Source organism: Psammomys obesus, unplaced genomic scaffold (assembly GCF_907164565.1).
Source record: "Psammomys obesus unplaced genomic scaffold, mPsaObe1.curated_primary_1811, whole genome shotgun sequence".
Classification (NCBI taxonomy): Eukaryota; Metazoa; Chordata; class Mammalia; order Rodentia; family Muridae; genus Psammomys; species Psammomys obesus.
Genome location: NW_026596129.1, coordinates 692,177 through 705,834, shown reverse-complemented (window position 1 = coordinate 705,834; position 13,658 = coordinate 692,177). Strand labels below are relative to the sequence as shown.

General features: G+C 50.6%; 2 protein-coding genes across 3 annotated transcripts; one reads left to right on the top strand and one right to left on the bottom strand.

Annotated features, from left to right (window-relative positions):
* Nucleotides 1-599: 599 nt before the first annotated feature.
* Srpk3 (SRSF protein kinase 3) lies at nt 600-5,327 on the top strand. Its single transcript, XM_055591781.1, has 15 exons — nt 600-702; nt 776-906; nt 1,075-1,183; nt 1,284-1,371; nt 1,667-1,754; nt 2,235-2,341; nt 2,411-2,576; nt 2,673-2,698; nt 3,367-3,496; nt 3,585-3,824; nt 3,911-4,011; nt 4,325-4,432; nt 4,506-4,575; nt 4,656-4,748; nt 4,869-5,327. Exons 1-15 carry the CDS (start codon nt 650-652, stop codon nt 5,051-5,053), a joined length of 1,695 nt encoding a protein of 564 aa, XP_055447756.1. The 5' UTR covers nt 600-649; the 3' UTR covers nt 5,054-5,327.
* A 30-nt stretch (nt 5,328-5,357) lies between these two features.
* Nucleotides 5,358-13,635, bottom strand: Idh3g (isocitrate dehydrogenase (NAD(+)) 3 non-catalytic subunit gamma). Of its 2 annotated transcripts, XM_055591777.1 has the most exons (13): nt 13,444-13,635; nt 9,921-9,962; nt 9,569-9,580; nt 9,243-9,340; nt 8,713-8,825; nt 7,591-7,651; nt 7,333-7,465; nt 7,013-7,146; nt 6,629-6,731; nt 6,396-6,542; nt 6,019-6,113; nt 5,870-5,930; nt 5,358-5,574 (listed from the first exon to the last, which is right to left on the bottom strand). In XM_055591777.1, the coding sequence occupies exons 1-13, from the start codon at nt 13,522-13,524 to the stop codon at nt 5,473-5,475; spliced, it is 1,182 nt and encodes a 393-aa protein (XP_055447752.1). In that variant the 5' UTR covers nt 13,525-13,635; the 3' UTR covers nt 5,358-5,472. The 2 variants fall into 2 exon arrangements, with proteins under 2 accessions (XP_055447752.1, XP_055447753.1); XM_055591778.1 differs by lacking the exon at nt 9,569-9,580.
* Nucleotides 13,636-13,658: the final 23 nt, after the last annotated feature.

The following is a 13,658-nucleotide window of genomic DNA, read 5'->3' as shown; positions in this document are numbered from 1 at the left end:
CTGAAGGGTCTGTTGCCTCTGATGGGAGGAATGAGTTGCCTTTAGCTCTTGCCCTTGACTCCTGCTCAGTCACATTTAGGGGAGATCTAGGCCCACACCTCTATTGGGGGTCTGTGAATTACTGTGGGACCAGAGCTGAGAATGAGCAGAGAACGGGGTTCATATGAGATTGGCAGGGCTCACCTCCAAAAGGATACTCACATGGATTAAGTGGGAAGTTCAAGAATGCATCGTGTGCCCTGCAAAGCTCCGCCTAAAGACCCAGGTCACCATGTCAGGTAAACTCTTTCATGGGAGCCTCCTCTTCCAACAGCCTTAGGGTAAAAGTGCTCCATCTCCATATAGATGTCTTCCTTGGCTCGTCCTGGACCGTGGGGAATCAGCCTAGGAACGGAGTCACTACTATAACCCCAGCTTGGTGGACCCGTCTCTTGAGTGTGGGTAAAACAGGGGGTTTCAGCTTAGGGGCTGGGCTCTCCAGTACACTCCTCCCTCACTGTGCCACATACCTTGCCCACAGCTGAGCAGCTGGGAGGCTATTTATAAAGGCGGGTGAGATCAGCAGCAGAAGCTATAAATGCACTGGCCACGGCTGGGCCCCACAGGAACAGTGGTCCAGTGCACCAGAGCGTTGGGTTTTGACACCAGAATGAGTGCCAGTGCTGGTGGTGGTGGTGTGGACTGTGGTGGAAGCAGCAGCAGGTATGACCCGGCTGGGGAGACTGGGGTCCCTTGCATCTTGTGAGCTGTCTGTGTCCCCCCTCTTCACCCACAGCTCTCAGACTTCCTGTGGGCCTGAATCCTCAGGCTCTGAATTAGCTCCAGCCACACCAGCACCTCGGTTGCTACAGGGACTCCTGGGCTCCGATGATGAGGAGCAGGAAGACCCCAAGGACTATTGCAAGGGTAAGGTCTGGCTTTGGATGCATGTGGCCAGCCAGATTGTCACTTCAGGGCTCAGGACAGCCTGTGAGGAAGAAGGTGCCTAGAGACTAGGCCCATGTGGGACAGCTGACCAGCAGGACTGGGCTATCTTGAGATGTCCTACTCTGATCTATCAGCTCCTTTTTACAGGTGGTTACTACCCAGTGAAGATTGGTGACTTGTTCAATGGGCGGTACCACGTGGTGCGCAAGCTAGGCTGGGGCCATTTCTCTACTGTCTGGCTCTGCTGGGATATTCAGTGAGTGGCTGGGATTTGCCCATGGGTTTGGTTGAGGCTACCACTGTGACCATGTGACTCTGACAAGGGCTGGCAGCCTCTGAGGGTTTCCATATTACAGGCGGAAGCGCTTCGTGGCCCTGAAAGTAGTGAAGAGCGCAGGGCATTACACAGAGACAGCCGTGGATGAGATCAAGCTCCTGAAATGTGTGAGGCACCTCCCTTTACTGTTCCAGGCTCCTCAAACCGCCTTGGGCCTGGCAATGTGAGTGCAGGGCCTGCTGAGGCCTTGCAGACTGGGGCGGGCCTCCCAGAGGGGCAGGCTCCAGATGGCTCTGCCAAGTAAGAGGACTGACAGGGCAGAGGCCTGAAAGAGGCAGCTGCCTCTCTTCAAATGGGCCCCAGCTGGACTGGGAAAAGGAGCCAGAAGTGCTTCAGAGCTGAGAAGAACAGCTGGTGAAGAACAAGTTGGAGTCATCTGTGGCCCCTTGCCTTTTGTTCCAGGTCCGGGACAGTGACCCTAGTGACCCCAAAAGAGAGACCATTGTTCAGCTCATTGATGACTTCAGGATTTCAGGAGTTAATGGAGTCCGTATCCTTTGCAGAATGAGCAATATGGCACTCAAAGGGCCTCAGACATCTGGTCTGCACCATGGGATTCAGCCCTTGCAGAGATAGACCATAAAACAATCCCATTCCTTTGGGCATTTGTGTTTCTGAGTAGGAGGAACACAGGTAATTAGTTTGACAATGATTATCTGTGGATGCTGCTGAGTGACCCCCAAAAATAAAAAGGCTACTTCTGAGGCCTTTTGGAATACTTGGGCAGAATAAGGCTGATATGAGAGACATCTCTAGGATAACAAGAAGTACCATCCCAACTGGCACATCTTTGACAGTGACAGAAACACTATAAATAATAAACTGGGACAGTGATAGCCAAGATGGTCCAGGGGACGCCCTGCTTCTCTGACCTCTGCACTTCTGGAGCCTAGGTGCTCCTCCATGATGGAGGGTAGGTAAGCTTGTGCCTCAACTCTGTGTTGCTGGCTGCCCTTTACTCCAGGTCCAGATGTATGCATGGTGCTAGAAGTCCTGGGCCACCAGCTCCTCAAGTGGATCATCAAGTCCAACTACCAGGGTCTGCCTGTGCCCTGTGTTAAGAGCATCGTTAGGCAAGTAGGTACTGCCCAAGGCTGCCCAGCTTGGTCGGGTATGGCTGCTGGGGTTCAGCTATAGCTTTGCCAGGTGCTGCACGGTCTGGATTACCTCCATACTAAGTGCAAGATCATCCACACGGACATCAAGCCTGAGAACATCCTACTGTGTGTTGGAGATGCCTACATCAGGCGTCTGGCTGCCGAAGCCACAGAGTGGCAGCAGTCAGGGGCCCAGCCCCCATCCCGCTCAACAGGTACCAAGAGCATGTGTGGGGACTGGTACCAGGACTCTGGACCTCAGTCACTACCTGATTACTATGTTTTTTTCTCTCCCCAACCCCCAACCCCAGTCAGCACTGCCCCCCAGGAAGTCTTGGTAAGTTCTTTCCCTGTTTCCTTTTCCCATCCAAGCCAGATAAGGCCACGTCCTCAGGGCTTGGCTCCTCAGCTACACCTGTTCCACCTTTTGAACTTCTACAGTGGCACCTCTAAAAAGCTGGGTACTGGAGAACAGAGTGATTACACAGAATGGGTCATATGCTTCAAACTGCCTCTGGTGACCACTGGGCCTACTACAACCTCAGTAGGAGGATACCGTTCCTTCCCCAAATGGCTACTTCAGACAGCTTCATCTAGGGCTGAGGGTAGACAAGAAACAGTTTAGGATGGGCCTACCAGGTTCTCACCAAACCACAAAGCTTTGGGGGCGGGTAGGAGGAGAGGCACAAAAATGAATGAGGTAGCCCATTGCAGTGATGCACGCCTGTAATTCCAGCACTCGCGGTGAAATCAAGGCCAGCCTGGTCTACTTAGCAAGTCTAGAACACTCAAGGCTACACAGAGAAACCCTGTCTTGAAAAACAAACAAATAAACAAACAAACAAACAAAAAAGACGGAAAGAAAGAAAGAAAATGAATGAGGGATTGGTACCAAGAATGAGATAGAATGTAATAGCACCCATATTCTAATACCCATGGGAGTTAGTTCTGGGGTCCAGGGCTGGGCAGGGAAACCTGGGGGGGTGACCCATACTCTGGTGGCAGACTGGTAAGCTGTCCAAAAACAAGAGGAAGAAGATGAGGCGCAAAAGAAAGCAACAGAAGCGGCTGCTGGAGGAGCGGCTGAGGGACTTGCAGAGGCTGGAGGCCATGGAGGCCACAGTACAGGCTGACGGTGAGGGGCCAGAGAGGGCACTGGCGCCCTAAGTACGCATGTAGGTTGCAGGCCTCTGCTCATGTCCCCTTCTGTTCTTTCTCCCCAGACTCTGGCTCAAGACTAGAGCAGGGCAGCGGCTCCACCTCTTCTTCAGGCTGCCACCCGGAGGGCATCAGGGCTGGCCCCTCTCCAGCCTCCTCTTCCCCTGTGCCTGGGGGTGACCGCAGTCTTAGTCCAAGCTCACAGACCTCAGGTTTCTCAGGGTCCCTGTTCTCCGCGGCTTCCTGTTCCATCCTCTCAGGCTCATCTAATCAGCGTGAGACTGGGGGTCTTCTGTCTCCTAGCAGTAAGTGTGGGAAACAATGGGTAGTGGACAGGCAGGGCCAGGAAGGGCAGGGCCAGATCAGTCTCTCTTCCTCCTTTTTTCCTCAGCACCATTTGGTGCTTCCAACCTCCTGGTGAACCCCCTGGAGCCCCAAAATGCAGACAAGATCAAGATCAAGATTGCAGACCTTGGCAACGCCTGCTGGGTGGTATGCTGAGCACCTTGGGATGACAGGGTGCTTGGTCTCAGGGAGCCCTACCCTAGGCCCATCTCCTTGAGCATAGCTGAGAACTGCTTCTTGCTGCTGTCTCCAAGCTAGGCCAAAGCTGTGCCCATGGTAGTGGTCAGGGACCACTAGGAAGGGCTATTGTCAGATCACCTAAACAGCCCCTCCTGGGACATCTGAGGAACTCTAAGAATCAGAGTAAGCTCAGGTGCTTGGACGAAAAGCAGGTGTGGGCTGTGGGGGCAGGCTAGCCTGGGACCGGGCTCCTGTTCCCAAGGGCTCCCTTTTCCTCTAGCACAAGCACTTCACCGAGGACATTCAGACTCGGCAATACAGGGCTGTGGAGGTGCTGATTGGTGCTGAGTATGGGCCCCCAGCTGACATCTGGAGCACAGCATGCATGGTATGCTAGTCCAACTGCCTCCATGCCTAGGACCAGCCACCTGCCACAGCCTCACTTCTCTCATCCCTTCCAGGCCTTCGAGCTAGCCACTGGTGACTATCTGTTTGAGCCTCACTCTGGAGAAGACTACAGTCGTGATGAGGGTAGGAGAGGCAGACCCTGGCTTTGGCTTCAAGACCTTCAGTTGCCCCACCCCAACTCCCAATCTTCTCTTTGCCCACAGACCACATTGCTCATATTGTGGAGCTTCTGGGAGACATCCCTCCAGCTTTTGCCCTCTCAGGTCGCTATTCACGGGAATTCTTCAACCGTAGAGGTAAGGAGTTAGGCCACAGGGGCTAGGAGAGCAGAAGGGAGGTCAAGGACTTTGATTCTGAGAGAACAATAGGTGCCAGCCTACCTGGGGACACTCTCTCTAATGCTGCCCACCCTCTAGGAGAGCTGAGGCACATCCACAACCTCAAGCATTGGGGCCTATATGAGGTGCTCATGGAAAAATATGAGTGGCCCCTGGAGCAGGCCACACAATTCAGTGCCTTCTTGTTGCCCATGATGGAGTACATCCCTGAGAAGCGGGCCAGTGCTGCCGACTGCCTCCAGCACCCTTGGCTTAATCCCTAAATCTTGGTGCACCTATGAGCAGTAGGGGCTGTGCTGGCTTTAGCCCTAGCTCTCAATGTCTTGAGGGAAAGCCTGCAACTTCTGCCACCCTGTTGGACCTGTTCTCCCACCATATTGGATGCTACTGTGCTCCCCCCCCCCCCCCCCGTGGCAGGACAGAGATGCTGGGGCAAGGCCCATATCTCAGCCTGTCTACTTGTGATCCTCCTAGAGAGTCCTGAATAGGAAAGACTGCCTGTTTGTTTCTTAATAAAGTGGGAACTGAAACACCAGTGTCTTGGAGTGAGGGAAACACATGGCCAAGTTCTGAGTCAGAAGTGACTTTATTCTGGAGCCTGTCCATCAAGCTAGCTGGAGTGCTAAAGTGAGGGTTGTGGGGGAGACATCCTACAGACAGACTGAGATAACTGCAAGGATATCTAAGCCTCCACAGCCCGGCCATTAATGATGCGGATATGACGAATGATGTCCTGAATGGCTTGGGATGTGGTACCCTGGCCTCCAATGTCTGGGGTATGCATCTGAAGGAAAACAGGAAGTTTGGACACATCAGGCCAAAGTGTGCTACAACCCCTTGGTGGTCCAGGGCAACCCACTGTTTCCAATAATTGAACGGGCAAGAAAATGGCACCAGAAGGCCAGTAGTTCCAGATAAGGCCAAGAAGCCTTACCCCTACCTGATACCACCCTTCCATTACAGGCCACAAGCAGTGCTGGTCACTGCTTGAAGCATATACGGTTGGTCAGACCAGTATAATATGGGCTAGAGGAGGGGAGACTGGAGGTGGGACAAAGAGGGGACAAGCAGAGCCTTACATTTTCATTGTCCATGGATGCTAAGACAGCTTTGCGGATGGAGGTGGCATAAGAGTGGAGCCTAGAGGATGAAGAAAACAAGCTTTTGGTCCCCAGGGCCTAGAGTGGTCAGAGGACTCATGACCAGGCAGCATTAGGAAGCCACTTACTTGAGGTGGTCTAGCATCATGCAACTTGCTAGCAGTGTGGCAGTAGGGTTAGCAATGTTCTTATTGGCAATACTTTTACCTGTGTTCCTTGTAGCCTGGAAAGGGGAAGAAGGAATTAGGTGGGAAAATGTTAAGAATGCAAGGCAGATGATTCTACTCATGTGCCATATCCAATGGAAGAACATCCCGGGTGCAGAAAATGAAGGCATATCTGGGCTGGGGAGAGGGAATGGGGATGTTCAAGAGTCTCGGTTTCCTTTAGAAACCTTTAGTCTTAAGCAGTACCAAAGGCTGCCCAACACTGTGGGATACCAACTATGACACAAGGCCACTATAACAGAAAGAGAAAGACAGCAGAGTTGTGTGTGGCTACTCACTGTCTCAAACACTGCATACACATGGCCATAGTTGGCCCCAGCCACAAGGCCTGGGCCTCCAACAAGCCCTGCACAGACGTTGTTGACAATGTTACCATAGAGATTAGGCATCACCATGACATCAAACTGCTGAGGCCGGGATACCAGCTGTGGGAAAAGAAGCAAGCTAAGTTGTAGAACCCAAGAGAACTAAGGGTGGGCAAAAGGCTGTGGAGCCAGCTAGACTAACTTACCTGCATTGTTGTGTTGTCCACAATCATGCTATCAAAGGTGATCTGCGGGTAGTGGGCTGCCACTTCCCTGCAGCACTGGAGGAAGAGTCCATCACCAAGTTTCCTAGATGACAGAGAATACAAGACATCAGCTTGGCCTCTCACTAGAGTCAGCTGGAGAGTCAGGGTACACATAGAGTCATGGAACCCTGAGGACTAACTTGTAACCTGTCTTCCATATGGAAAAACAAGTATAATCCCATCTATCTCAACCTCCCTCCCCTCTCTAAATGCACTGTAGCAAGATACAGAGCCTCTGGGACAATAGGACACAGCCCTGAGTGTAGCTCTTCTAGCTGCTTTAGAGTTGCTCAAAGTAGACAGGAGGATATGGAGTAGACATACATGATGTTGGCCTTGTGCACAGCTGTCACTTTCTTACGCCCAGTCTCCTGAGCCAGCTTGAAAGCGTACTCTGCAATGCGCAGGGACTTGGCCTTGGTGATAATCTTCAAGCTCTCCACTACTCCTGCTACACTCTGAAAAGAAGCCAGGGGACAACAAAAGGCTTGATGGGAGTACCACAAGTTGCAGCCTTATTACTGCATCTATCTGGCTTTTCCAGCTCTGAGTGGCGGCATCATTTCCTTGTTTCTGGAGTTCTCTCAACTCTGACCCTGGACATAATCATCAGCTACCCAAAGGGGTCAAGCAGCTTTGCCTACCTCATGCTCCAGGCTGCTGTATTCGCCTTCTGTGTTTTCCCTTACAATGAGGATGTCTATGTCCTTGTGCCTAGTCACCACTCCTGGCAGGCTCTTACAGTGGATGACATTGGCATAGAGGTCAAGGCTAGTGCTATGAGGGTGACAGGAAAAAAAAGTCAAATAAGGCTCAACTAGCAACTAACCAGGGTCATGAATGCTAGAACAGCCCACCCTGGCCTTCACCAAGCCACCACTCTCTATGCACATGGCTCTCACCGAAGGATGTTGTTTCGGGATTTGTGAGATGGTGGCAGGTTATGATTTGTTTCAATATTGCCTGAAGGACAAAAACAAACAAGATAAGCAAGCTAGAGAGGAATCCTCTGGGCTCATCTGTGCTGCCACATTTCCCTACCTGGCACAGGGAATATTCACAAAAGGTTGATGTGATTGGAAAAGACCATTTTCAGAAGCAAAATACTTTCCTCCACCTCTACGATGCAATGCCATTGTGAGCTCCATGAGGAAAGGGGTGTGTGTCCATGTTAGCCAGGATGCCAGGTCACTTTCTACCCAGGTTTCCTCCAGCTCCACAGAATGACCATTCTTGTTTATGAATAAACTGGCTGTCCATACTAGGACCAACAAGGTGATCTTGGTCAGGGTTACTATCAGGCCCCAAACTGAGGTGATACCCAAGCCTGGCTCAGAGGCAGGTGGAAGCTGCCTGGAAAAGGCCCCAACTAGGCCTCAGTGGGCCAGACATTTAGAGGAAGGGAAACAGAGGCCCAATGAGGCCAGTGAGGTAGTGTCTGCCCAAAGGTGATTAGATAGTGCAAAGCAGAAAGGCCTTTTTTTGGCGACCCACCAGGACCACCTGCCTCCATCCCCAAGTTGTTCCCTGCCCAGACTGACTTCACCCAGAGTGCTTATAGCACCCTCTGGCCCATGTAAAGGCCATTTAATGCCAACACATTCCTCACACAGAGAGGTGTGTGGAATGTGTTCACAGAATGATTGATGTTTAAAGATGTGTACCCTACCAAGGTAAAACCCAGTAAGATTGTTAGAATCCTTATGTATAAATGGTGCCAAGGCAGCAGCCAAACTACATCACTGATCTTTTGAAGAAAAACTGTGGGTTAAAGCAGATTCCAGTAGAGGCATACCTCGGTGAAGGAAGAAGTGGGAGGAAGCCACTGAGCAAGCTCATACAGGCCACTGAGATAACAGAGCCATGCTGTCAGCAGGCCCACAGAAGCCTCTACTCAGATGCCAAGAACAAGAGTCATCAACAAATCAGAAAATCCCTAAAACTGGAGCCATCGGAACTCACAGAAGTCAGTATATAGGTAAAAGAAAATGTGTATAGCACTCCAACCTGGCCCATAAGCTCACCCTTCAGTGCCACACGGTTCCGGCGGATGGCCATGATGGCATTGCGGATGTCCTCTTCATCAGCATTCGAGCTCACATGCACCTCTTCAAAGTCCACTGGCACACACGCATGCCTACAGTAGAGTCAGGCTAAAGAGGCTGCCTTAAGGCTTTCTACACCTCCTCCTGAAGCCTGTACAAGTCTTTCCCCTTCTGCTTCCCACCTTGACCTGACTCCAGCTAAGAGGTAACTGGACCCACCACACCAAATAAGAGGTTCACACTTAAAATCCAACAATGCATTGTTAGCAGTACGGATGCCACCTTCCTCCTGCCCGTGTCAGCCTAGCAGGATGAGAAACACTGGGATGCAAGCCCTGGGTTTACAAGCAGACTTTTGTGCCACAACCCCACTGGGTACTTGGGCAAGGTACCAGCTGAAGGGATTCTGGGTTCACTGTGTTTCTTGGCACAAAGTTCTTGGGGGTTTCCATCTGGGCCTGGGGTACAATCCTCCCTGGATGAGAAGGCAAGATCCAGGCCCTCCATACCTGAATACAGACTTAACATGCAACATGAGCTCAGGGCCGATGCCATCCCCTGGGATCATAGTCACTGTGTGACGCCCACCATACTTAGCAGATGGAGGCTGGAAGAAGGGAGAGGGTAGAGGTGAGACCTTGGGAACCTCAATGTGTACCCTGATTTGAGCCAGTTCCCTTCTTCCCACCAGCACCAATCCCACAGGCCAGCTAAAGCAGGCAGGGTACCTGTCCAGGGGCTCCTGATCAGCAGCCACCACCCCCTCAAGCCCACCTGGACTTGGGTTAACCCCAAAGCAACTAAGAGCCCCTCAAATCTAATAGAGAATACTCACAATTGTTTGTTGCTAGAAGGAGGACAGAAAGGAAGAAGACATGGATCAGCCAAGGTTGGAGGAACAAGGCTGTGACCAGGGAACTGAGGTCTTTTCCCTGGAGATGCTGTCTAACATAACTCAGAGAAAGGTGAGGGGTGAGTGACCTCTGGAGATCAGGCTTCAGAGGGAAGGACAGGAGGACCAGGGAGCAAAGACACAAAGGCATGTGTGCACGGACACATGTACACAAAGTACATACAGCCTCATACATACACAGTATGCACATGTATGTACATGGAAACACATGAGCACAGTTCTCCCTCACATGTATGTGTGCATATGCAAACACACATTCAAGGCTGGTACTTACTGAGGAAATGCTCCTTCGTGGGGCCTCATGGGTACCCAGAACCTGTCAAAGAGAACCCAGATGCCAATGTTAGGTAGGTGTGCAGTCCCAAAAGTCAAGTTGGCAAGAGCTACTCTAGTTCTTGGCAGAGAGGAACTGATAATCAGAGAACAATAATTCACCATGTGTCTGGGACATTCCAAAGTCAATACTCCCAACAACTGTCCTACATGAGCACCGGACAAAGTTGTCCCAACACTTCATTCCCCTTGTGGGTCAGCATAAGAAAAACTTTATGTCCCAATTAGGCATAGTAGCTTTAATCCCAGCCCCCAGGAGGCAGAGGCAAATAGATGTCTTTGAGTTCAAGGCCAGATTGGTCTACATAATGAGTTTTAGGTCAACCAGAGTGACAAAGTAAGGCCTTGTCTGTAAAACAAAACAGAAAACAAAACCAAAACTGTATATCCCCATCCCACTTTTGTATTGGATTTTAATTCTTTCTGTAAAATTATTGCAACATGTGTAAGGAGAACAACTGGTAAACTTGACATACTGCAAAAGGAAACTATCAAAAAGCCACTGACTCTGAGCAGTAACTTCATCAGGTCTTTCCTCGCTTTTCCTTATTACAAAGCCAGGACATGGCCACTATAGTAAATACAAATGGCGAGTTAAGGACGAAAGAGCACCCCACTGACCTGGGATAAGCACTGTCACCCCTAGGGAATGGTCCTTCAGAACAGAAATAAAAATCAAATGCTTAGAAAAATACAGCCATTTCTAGAAGACTGGTGGCAGATCCCAACCTCTAGGATGGCTTTCACAAGGGACTGTAAGCTGCTTTGTGGTGTAGCCTGGATTGAGGATGAATATGCCCAGGTCTGTGAGTGGGAAGCAGCTATGTTTGGTCATGCTGGTGACACTGACAGCTTCAGAGAAAAAGCTGTCTGGGCCAAATGGACTACGTGCTAAGAAGTGACCCACTCTCCTGAAGGGAGAGGTCATGTCCTCAGCTCCACAGTAAAGCTTTCCTCCCCTCCGTGCTGTGCCCCTCTCACTTAGAATACTAAGGAGGCAGTGGCATGGTATAGTCAAGTTCTTCCTTGTAACTTGAGGATTCTCTGCCACTCACCCACCAGACAGTCACAGAGTGTTCTATCCAATAGCAGAGACCCTGTGGACAATTCTAAAGAGCCATGCCTTCTTCCCAGAATATCAGAAGGCTTAGGTAGAGTCTGACCGTTCCCCTCTGGGTTCCCTGGCCCACAGTTATAAGAGGCTCAGTTACCCAGACACTAGCAATATAGGAATGCTACTCAATGGCTCATGCCAAATGCTAGGAAGGTTGACCACTCTGACCAGAGCCCTAAGGGTCCCTCACCACATATGTAGCCACAAGTATACTTGTTGTCTTTCTAGTACTTATCAATATCAGATTCTGTCTTGTCTGTAGGGTCTCCATGCTTTCCTTTAAAAGGTAGCATAGATTTCCTTTCCTCCTAGGTTGTTAAATTCTACTTATACCTTATCGACTACCCCTCTAAGAGACATCACTCTACCTGATTATTGCCTCCTTGATCTCTTCCTAGCTTCTGAGAACACAGCACATGACTGTCTCATCCTCTACTACTACAACCAAGCACAGCGCCTGGCCCAGATCTGGGACCACAAGGAACATTTTCTAAGTCAATAGGCTAAGCACATCAGAATATGAAAAAAAAAAAAAAAAAAAAAAAAAGTTGGAGACCAAGGATATCTGAGTCCAAACCCACCATCTGCTACTCTTGAAATGGCTCAGTTAATTCCTTCTGGACTTAAGCTGTGACAATGATCTAGCCTTCTAAGGGCCTGCACCAGGTCTGGATCAAAATCTGTGCAGCCCTACTCATGGATGGCAACATCATTGCTAGGGCTGAACCTGTCCCAAAGCTGCCTTCCATGCCAGGTGTTACAGAGGGCACTGTTCCAGTCCCAGTAAACTCCCCAAACACACCCCCTGATCTTATTTTATTCAGATATGTGTGGTTTCTTTTAGGGGAGTTCAAAGCTCTCCTTCATAAGCCCAGGTTGCCCACTCAAGCAAGCCCAGTATAAGGCAAGTTGAGAAGTTCATAGGCCTTCTGCTCAGTCATCATCCTTTACTAGTCTAGAGAAAGACAAAGGTCCAGGGTGATACAATCTCCCACTGATGGGCTCCCATACTCCATGTCTTCATAATGCTTATTTGTCATGTTTATGTTGGGTCAACTGCCAATAATGACAGCATGATTTCCCAGGGGATATCAACCTGCAGGATTCAAGACCTTGAATTCTCTATATGGATTTCCATACCTAGGTTAATCAGTCTCAGGGCAAAGCCCTGCCTGGCTACCAATCACTCACTGCCACCTAGTCCTATCCCAACAAAGGCACACAAATGTTCAGGAGGAAAGGTCTCCATCAAGAGTCTACAGAAGACTAGCTGCTGGAGCCACCCAGGCCTCTGGTAATCCTCTATCTGCTGCTGATCATTCATCATCAATGTGGAAGAACATGTGGCAATCAGAAGACAATTTTGTGGGGTCCTTTTTCTCCTTGGCATTTTGGAAGGTCAGAGTCAGCAAACAGTTTGAGCACACGAACTCTTCTCTCCTCACTAGAACCCAGAGAGAGAGAGAAGAGAACTGACCTAATGCCACGTTCTGGGTCAGTGGGAGAGCAAGGCCTGGAGGTCATAGCTCTTATTCCCCAGAGCTAGTTGTTGGCTTGCTCATGCTAAGCAGTGCTAACTGGGAGATAAACAAGCCAACCAAGACCCCAAAAAGAAAACCAGAGAAGCAAAGCCCAGCGGCTTCCAGCCTCAGGACCCTGGTTCACTATCATTACAGGGGTTTGGGCTTGCTTGTTGGTCTTCCGGCTAGAATTAAATATCAAGGCGCTTGGGAGGCAGGAGACCAGGAGCTGGAAGAGGGATCAAGAGTCATTGGTAACCACGCCTATAATTCTAGTACTCAGAAGGCAGAGGCAGGAAGATTTCTCAGTTCTGAGGCCAGTCTGGTCTACAGAGCGAGGGCTACACAGAGAATCGCTGTCGAGAGAGAAGACAGAGAAGAAGAGGGAAAGGGAGCCAGAGACTGGTAAAGTCGGACTCTCCACCTCCACTAAGACAGATGACAAAATATTCCAAGAGTGGGAATACAAAGGAGGATTTGAGTCCGGTTTTACGCGCAGGGTGGACCAGGACACGTGACCTCTTCAGAAGGACTTCCACAAGGACACTACGGCGGTCCACCTTCACAGGCTTTCCGGAGGGGTCCCTGTCATCAGTCACAGACCCCCTCCATAGGAGCCAAACCAGAATCAACTTCGGCCAACCTCCTCGCCGACAGCAGAAGCGACCAATGAACCTCAGAGTGCAGCCTTCTTCCCTCCCCTCCTAAGGGCCGCACAGCCAATCGAATTCCAGGTTGCTCAAAGACCCCTTACTCCACTCCCGGTCTCCATTGGGTGTGAAGTACCCCAGTGAGCGCTGCAATTGCCCCACCGCCCATTCACCACTAACCTCCCAAGGACGGCAGAGGAGAGCTGGCTTGAGTACTGCCTTTGCAGCACCACCAGCCGCTATCGCCACCTTCAGCGCCATGACGAAAAGTGAGAACCTCTACAGGCCAAAACGTTTTAAGACGCCGTTCTCGCGACGGTTCGGCATGGCGAGAAATCCGGGGTGGTAGCACTACGCACGCGCAGGGTTGCCATGGTTCTTACGCCCCCTTCCGG